Source organism: Mytilus edulis, chromosome 5 (assembly GCF_963676685.1).
Source record: "Mytilus edulis chromosome 5, xbMytEdul2.2, whole genome shotgun sequence".
Classification (NCBI taxonomy): Eukaryota; Metazoa; Mollusca; class Bivalvia; order Mytilida; family Mytilidae; genus Mytilus; species Mytilus edulis.
This window is the reverse complement of record NC_092348.1, coordinates 41,414,022-41,423,003: the sequence shown is the minus strand read 5'-3', so window position 1 is coordinate 41,423,003 and position 8,982 is coordinate 41,414,022. Positions and strand designations below refer to the sequence as shown.

At 36.8% G+C, this 8,982-nt stretch overlaps 3 protein-coding genes across 3 annotated transcripts; all 3 read left to right on the top strand.

Annotated features, from left to right (window-relative positions):
• Positions 1–3,533: 3,533 nt before the first annotated feature.
• Positions 3,534–6,407, top strand: LOC139525094 (uncharacterized). The gene has a single exon (XM_071320277.1). It carries the CDS (start codon positions 3,534–3,536, stop codon positions 6,405–6,407), a length of 2,874 nt encoding a protein of 957 aa, XP_071176378.1.
• A 234-nt stretch (positions 6,408–6,641) lies between these two features.
• Positions 6,642–8,258, top strand: LOC139525093 (uncharacterized). The gene has a single exon (XM_071320276.1). It carries the CDS (start codon positions 6,642–6,644, stop codon positions 8,256–8,258), a length of 1,617 nt encoding a protein of 538 aa, XP_071176377.1.
• A 75-nt stretch (positions 8,259–8,333) lies between these two features.
• On the top strand, positions 8,334–8,951 carry LOC139525092 (uncharacterized). The gene has a single exon (XM_071320275.1). The coding sequence runs from the start codon at positions 8,334–8,336 to the stop codon at positions 8,949–8,951; it is 618 nt and encodes a 205-aa protein (XP_071176376.1).
• The last annotated feature ends 31 nt before the right edge of the window (positions 8,952–8,982 follow it).

Below are 8,982 nucleotides of genomic sequence, written 5' to 3'. Positions count from 1 at the left end.
GAATTTAAAAAATAAATAAATCCGGAGGTGATTGCCAGTCATCTATATCTATTATTTTAGACACAAAAATCAGCTCTACAATTTTCTGATCTAGGTACCCTTATTGCATGTACAATGACTTCATCGTTCGAACAAAATTTAAAAATGTCAAATGGAAAACACTTTAAATACATCTTAGTGCTACCTCTATTGATATTTTACCACAGTTTTGACTATCTGTGTGTCATTTGACAGTACTGTTTTTTTTTAAACAGATTTAAATGAATACAAAGCTTATTGAATAGCCTTTAGTTCTGGCCAAGTCGAACTCATGTTTTTTTCTAATTTTCGATCCATGTGGAAGGAAAAACTTTTTCATTATACTCTTCAGTAAAAGCACCTGCGGCTACATTTTAAGCATCTGAATACACCACTATGTTCGGTAAGGTGTTATTCACAAAATTCTTCTGATTAAGATTTGTCAAATTGTCTGACCAAAATCGCAACTCTACTAATGCATACTCAGTGTAAGCAATATCTAAATACCATGCAATGATTTTCTGTTATCAATTGCAAAATATCAATGCCTTGTCATTAGGCTTGTGACATTGCTTATAACAGGAGACATATAGATCATTCTACCTGTGAACTGTGCTAACTGACGAGCACTTGTGGGATTTTTTTTTAAATACTGTCAAACGATTCTTTTGCATCATTTAATCTACGTTCAGACTCTGCTAAACTAAAGCTTACCCCAAAAATTGAACTGGATTAAAAATGATTTTTGCTTATTTATCAAAAATCCAGCTAATTCTTAATACTCTTCTGACATACATGTACCTAGACTATCATCTAGATAAATCACTATATCTACACCGTTTTCACGCCAGTTCATTGTATATAACCAAAGGTCGTAAACATTTTGTAAAAAAAATTAAGGCACTAAACTCAAACCAAAAGCTTAAACTGAAAAACAATTCAACTTTCCGTTCCAAGATATCTTTAAATGTGAAAGTTGCTCTTTGCAGATGTCCAAATGAAAATATACAGATTTTAAATCAAATTTAATTAGGTATATATCATGTATATCTTTCTAAAAAAATGTTGAGCTTTGTTTTATTTTTCAAAACGTATAAATTCAATTCAGAGAGATATAATATCAATCTCTTTTTCCCGGACTTGTAAATGACATCAATAAATGAATTTACTACAAAAGGAGGGTATGGTACTTCGTGTACGCATCCGTTTTTTTGAAAGTTGGAGTACAGCTTCGTTTACAAAATCAGTATCATCAACTGCAGATTTATTTTTGGGGAATTTCATAGGAGGTGCAACGTGGTTAACTCACAAAAGGAATCCTATAACTTGATTTTAAATTAAGATGCTTTAACTAATTTTTTGTCTAAATTTGCTGTGTCGTTCCTTGGTGTACATTGCTTACTGCTTCAATTAAAACAGTTTGTCCTCCAGTATCCAAATTGGTGGCATTCATAACACATGTCATAAAAAGGCGCCTCTTGGCGACTGTTCTTCCGAAAGGGTGGCTGGTTGTTCTGTTGATGTGGCATATCTGCAGTATAAGTAGGAGGTATAAAAACAGTAGCTGCAGGTCTAGCTTAAAGTTTAGTACGACTTATCGCCTCCTTTAAATTTGTGGTTTTAAGAGCTCTGCTTTCAGCTTGGCGGAGTGTTTTCTAGTCATCTGAATCTGATGCTAGTTCGTCATTCTCGTACTCACGAACTATGGTCCAACCAGCAGGAGATTTATCGGCTATCCTGATGAGCTTATTTCTTTTGTTCGAATGTCCAGAAATTAAATCGCGATTGTCATATTGTGTATTTTTAGGTAGAGATGAAACATCATTTTCAATAAAAAGTTACAGCCTTTGACGAATTATCTTCATACAATTCTTTTTGCGATAAAAGCTGTGCAACTGTTACTTTAAAGTTTCGTGAAACAAATATATATCTAAGAATGGAAATTTGATATGAATCATTACTTAATTCAAATTTCAATGCGGCATATTTCAATATGTAAACTCCCCGAACGTCTAAGAGTTTAAACGTATACTTTCATTTTTATACCCTTCCTTCCACGTTAGGTCTTCCACATAATTCATTTTCACCCCATCCCATGTGAATTATACTGGTAACATTCCACGTTATGTCTCTATATATAAGATGAAAAATAGATATCATATCTGTCAACCAGTAAGTAAACAAAACAAAATATATATGAATTTAATAGAACTCCACACAAGAGGCGTGGTTTTATTCGTTTAAGATTATAAAGAAATAAAGGCAACAATAGCATACCGCTATTCAAAAGTCATGAATCGATTGAGATAAAAACAAATCCGGGTTACAAACTAAAACTGATGGAAACACATCAAATATAAGAGGAGAACTACGACACAACAGAAACACAACACTAAAATGTAACACACACAGAAACGAACTATAATATAACAATGTCCATTTTCCTGACTTGGTACAGGACATTTTAAGAACAAAAGGGACAGAGAAACACACGCATAATAGCTATCAAAATGTACCAGGTTTATAATGTGATACGTCAGACGCGCGTTTCGTCTACACAAGACTAACCAGTGCCACTCAGATAAAAAAAAAGTTCGAAAGTACAAAGTATTGAGGACCAAAAATCCAAAAAGTTGTGCCTAATACGGCTAAGTTTTTTTTTCAAATCCAGCCTCTGCCTCCAGTCCACATCCTATAGGCATACCATCCGATCATAAATGTCACAGATTTGTATTCCTATTACTATCTTCCTGGTGAAATGTAAACACATAATTTGATAATTGTATGGGGGACTTTTAGATTTCATGAGGTTAATCACAAGCAGAAGCAGTCTTGAATGAACATTCCCTGATACATTCTCCCTGATGCGGAAATTTAAGATTTCATGAATTTCAAATCAAATCTTAACTCCAATATATTTTGTATATTATGCCATTACCTGCTAATTGGCTACTGGATTGAGTATAAACAGTAAACAAATCTTACGACGTATAAAGCGAACTACCAACAGTCTACTTTTAAATTCGCACTTTCATGTATAAAAAACTCTAAATGGACGTTATCTTTTAAAGTAAATTTTGAACAATGTTTTTGTATCTTTAGGAATATATGTACATGTGTATTATAATCGTGTGTCAATCATACGCCTACATCGTGGACATACCTACAAAGTAAATGTGTATTGATCAAGTAGGTTTTTTAATTATGTTTCAAAGACGAACATTTTATGATGAATTATTCAATACCACCATGGCATTTTTCCTACCACCATTGCCACTATTTCATATCTTGATCTTTTCCTTTAAAAGAAACCCTTTTAGATGATAAGTGTCAAAGATTCACGACCTTGTTCAAACATACCCAACGTTACTATTGTTGACGTAACGTTATTGTAAGGCAAACTTGTATGGGAGCTGAATTATAGAATTGAAAGCAACACAACGTCTTTTTATTGCCTACAAAAGCGAAGTACTAACCCTAGCATCATAGCATCTTACATATTGGTACCGTGACCGATGGATAAGCTGAAAGCAGTAAGAGGAGGCCACAGAAGCGCCGTAACCAGACAGATTCACAAAACTGACGAGAAAATCAACGAAGGAGAGATCACCCGACGGGACATTCATAGTGCCATTGAAAACCTTGAACGGAAACATGAACTTTTGCAGAAACTAGACGCTGAAATATTGGATTCCTTGGATGCAGAAAGTGTGGAACAGGAAATTTTGGATGCAGACGAATTTAATCAGCATATAGACATTAATATTCGCCGCTACAAAGAATGTGATTTGGAGTTGAGATCAAGTACACCTCAGGACTCGGTGAGTCAATTAACCTCAAGTATCGTAAAAAATACTAGTACAACGCATTCATCTTCAAATAATTTCAATCAGAATACAAATCAGCACATGCAAACATCGGCAAGTGCAAACTCACAAGGAGAATATGAGATCAACAGAGATCCGCCATTAAATGAAACTTATAAGTTCTATCACAAACTTCCAAAACTAGATTTGCCGACTTTTTCGGGAGATTTACTTCTATGGCAAACTTTCTGGGAATCGTACGAAACTACTGTCCATACAAACCCATCATTGACAAACGTACAACGTTTCACATACTTGAAGGCCCAGCTTCACGGAGAAGCGGAAAGTTGCATATCGGGATTGTCACTTACACACGCAAACTATGAGCAAGCAATTTCATTACTACAAGCGGGATATGGTCAACAAGGAATCATTATTGATGCACATATGCAAAAACTAGTCGATTTGCCAAACCCCACAATGTCATTAAACAGTCTCAGAACATTCTATGACAAAGTTGAAACTAGTATTAGAGGCCTAGAATCACTAGGACAGTGTCAAACAAATTTTGGAACAGTACTTACACCCATCATCTTTAGAAAACTACCACCGGAATTGAGAACTACATTGACAAGAGAGCATGATACAAGTACATGGACCATAGACTTACTACGAAAGTCTATAGGTAAGGAGCTGCGCGCTCAACAAGCTGGCCACGCTATGAACACAGATAATTTAACCCCTACCGCATCGTTTGTAACAAAGGCTTCAATGAAAGGAAATTATAGACAAGTCAATAGAGTGTACACAAACTCCAGGAACAACACTGAATCGAATAAACCCAAGCCATGCATATTTTGCAACAAATCCCATTCAGCTGTTGATTGCTCAGAGATTAAAGATAATGCCAGCCGTTACGAAATAGTCAAGAAAAAACAACTTTGTTTCAACTGTTTTGGTAAACATAAGATATCAGAATGTAGATCACGATATAAATGTCGTAAATGTGACAAGAGACATCACACTGCTCTATGTAATCAGGAAACTCAAGCACCTGTACCTCCCGCTGATGCCGCCGCCGTCAATACAGTAAATGTTAATGGAGAAGAAAGTAACCCCATGTCAACGTTTTACACGTCAACACCACAAGCACAGGCACATACCGAGATACTTCTTAAGACAGCAGTAGCACCTGTATGGTTCGAGGATCGGAGCGCGATGTCTAACATTTTACTAGATAAAGGGTCTCAGAAATCATTTATTTCAGAAGATTTAGCAGCACAATTACAACTTAAACCTTGTGGAAATTCTACAATTAGTTTATCAACTTTTGGAAACGCCAACCAGAACGTGAGACACATGGATAAGGCTCAGATTACTTTAGAAATTGAAACTGGTGGATTTATTCCTATGGATGTACTGATAGTACCGCGCATTGCCGCACCCCTCAGTAATGTTACAAATGTCATCGCTTCAAAACTGCCATATCTCAAAGGATTACGATTAGCTAACCCAGTCACAGAGGATAGGAAATTTGAGCTTTCTCTTTTAATTGGAGCGGACTACTATTGGAGTATTGTGCAGGATCACGTGATCAGAGGAGATGGGCCAACGGCCGTAAAATCCCGTTTGGGATACTTGTTGTCAGGACCGATGCATACTTTTACAGGAGAACAATCATCAACAGGAATGTGTAATGTACTGATTCAACATCAGCAAGAGGAACGCAGCCTGGAAAAGTTTTGGGATTTAGAATCTATTGGTGTCAAAGCAGACGAATTAGAAACAACCACCATGAAAGACTTCAATGATGAATACGAAACAAAATGCATAACTTACCAAGATAACCGCTATACCGCAAAACTGCCATGGAGAAATGATTTCAATGAGTTACCTACGAACTATAATGTCACTTTACGCAGAACTTGTAATATGATCGATAGACTCAAAAAGGATACCAACATGCTGAAAATGTATGGCGACATAATTAAGGACCAAAAACGCCGAGGGTTCATTGAGCGGGTAACAGAAAATGGAAACCAGTCAAACAGAATTCACTACATTCCTCACCATGCAGTAAAAAAGGACTCATCTACGACTCCTATACGTATAGTCTATGATTGTAGTTATCACGAATCACCTCACAAGGCTAGTTTAAACGATTGTCTCATGTCAGTTCCGCCGATGTTAAACGATTTGACGGGAATTTTAGCTAGATTCAGATTACACAAGCACGCAGTGACTACCGACATAGATAAAGCGTTTTTGAATGTCGAACTGGATAAAGAAGATAGGGACGTCACAATATGTTTTTGGTTGAGTGATTCATCTGACCCAGACAGTCCACTGATAACTTACCGTTTTAGAGTCGTTCTATTTGGAACTACATGCTCACCTTACATCTTGAATGCCACCCTTATGAAGCACTTCAAACTCAATTCTTGTAAAACAGCCAAGATACTGAAAAACGACCTGTATGTTGACAATGTTTTGTCAAGCTTCTGGGATGAGAAAGAAATGCTGAAATTCTACAGAGAATCACGAGATTTATTGGCAAGAGGAGGATTCAATCTGAGATCATAGACGTCAAATAGCACAGAATTACTACGCTTAGCCCAATCTGAAAAATGCATAGAAAGAGATACGAACATCAAAATTCTTGGTCTCCGTTGGAATGTGAACAACGATCAAATCTCGTTTCGCAACAACATAAATACAACAACGGAAAGGATAATAACAAAACGTGAGATCTTAAAACAATCTTCAAACATTTATGATCCGCTAGGTCTGCTTAGCCCCGTCACGGTCAAAACAAAGATGTTAATGCAATTGTTGTGGAAAGAAAAGTTTGCATGGGACTGCCCTTTACCAAAAGAAATCGAATCAACATGGAGTGATTTGACCAAAGATCTACAATTTGCAATGAACATTGAGATTCCTAGATGTTATTTTGAGTGTTCAGGAATATCGGACATTGAAACAGCAGAATTACATATTTTCACAGATTCAAGTCAACTAGCTTATGGAACCTGTGCGTATCTTGTCACAGAAAAGGAGTCTGCATTAGTAATGGCAAAGAATCTAGTTGCCCCATTGAAAAGTGTCACTTTACCTAATCTTGAACTGATGGCTGCCCTTTTAGGGGCTCGACTTGCGAAACATCTTATTCAAAATCTACATATTGGAAACTTACAAATTAACTTCTGGTGTGACAGTCAGATCGTTTTGAAATGGCTTCAATCAACAAAACCACTCAAAAAGTTTGTCGCAAACAGAGTCAAGGAAATTAAGGAGTCAAATGAAAATCAAAAATGGCGTTATTGTCCGACGGATGCAAATCCTGCAGATTTATTAACTAGAGGCATAACAGGAACGAAATACATAAACAACAGATTATGGTTTCATGGACCCGAGTGGATAACAGACAAAACACAATGGCCAACATGGAGCGGAAACGAAATTGTTGAAAACGAGAATATAATGGAGATTCCCACTAATGAAACCTCAGAAAAACAGCACGTCCTACTCACATCTCAGAAACGTCAAGAATTTGGCATACATAAGATTATGGATATCGAACGTTATAGCAGTTTGAAGACATTAATACGTGTTACAGCCTATGTGATGAGATTTATACAAAACTGTAAGTTAGCACGGCGTGATAGAACATTGTCGGAATTGACCGTTAATGAAATACAGCATGCTACATTGACATGGATACAAACGGTTCAGAAATCAGAATATCATGAAGTGTTTAATTATTTCAACAAATCTGTGACAGTTAAGCCGTCTATTGTAAGACAATTGAACTTGTACTTTGATGAAGAAAATGCACTTCGTTGCCGCGGGAGAATTCAACATGCACCTTTGGAGGAATCAGCTAAACATCCATACTTGTTACCTCCATTACATAGACTCACTTCACTCATTATTATGGATGCTCATATCAGTCATTTACATGAAGGCGTCAACTCTACCGTAACACACTTGCGACAAGTATACTGGATACCTCGAATTCGTCAACGAGTCAAAGTTATTCTTAGAAAATGCGTTAACTGTCGGAAAGTAACAGCGCATGCTTACCAACAACCTGATCCACCGCCACTGCCCAAAGAGAGGTTACACGAGGATATACCGTTTACTGTTACAGGCGTAGACTTTGCTGGTCCTATGTATGTGCGAAATACAGATGATACAAAATCAAAGGTATACTTATGTTTGTTTACATGTGCGTCGACGAGAGCTGTTCATTTAGAACTTATGAATAACTTATCAGAACCTACATTTATGTTAGCCTTCAGAAGATTCGCAAGCAGGAGATCCTTACCGAAGTTACTAATATCTGACAATGCACTAATTTTTGAAGCTGCCAGTCGAGAAATCAAACATCTTACAAACTCAAATTCAGTGCGCGAAAGTCTAAGCTCTACATGAACAAATTGGAAATTTATTACAAAGAAAGCTCCGTGGTTTGGTGGTTTCTATGAACGGTTGATTGGGTTAACGAAAATGTGTTTAAAGAAAGTATTAGGAAGTAACTGTGTCGATTTAGAGACTTTACAAACTGTGTTGACAGAGATCGAAGCAACTCTCAATGATAGACCTCTAACGTATGTTTCATCCGATCTTACGGATCCAGAACCACTGACACCATCACATCTTTTGTATGGTCGAAAAATTACGCGACTTCCGTATCCAGCTAGTGAAAACAATGGACATTTTGAACCAATTAACTTTAACAAACGTGTTCAATTACAAAGAAACATTCTAAACCACTTTCAACAGCGATGGAAATATGAGTATTTGACCTCATTACGGGAACATCACAGAAGTGTAGGAAATAACGAACAATCGATAGCTATTGGTGATGTTGTTCAAATACATGACGAAACTTTAAGAAATTCATGGAAACTCGCCGTTGTCGAAGAACTCGTAAAAGGAGAGGATAATCTTATCAGAACTGTAAAACTTCGCACTAAAAACGGAACCACCAACCGCCCAATCACGAAATTATACCCAATCGAAGTGAACTGTAATGAATCTAAACCGGAGGATGTTACACGACCCAAGATGTTCCGTCAGGCGAAGTCAGATGCCGTACAAAAGATTCACGAGTGGACAAAATAACTTTTCAAATTATGATCGAAATAAACTGTTC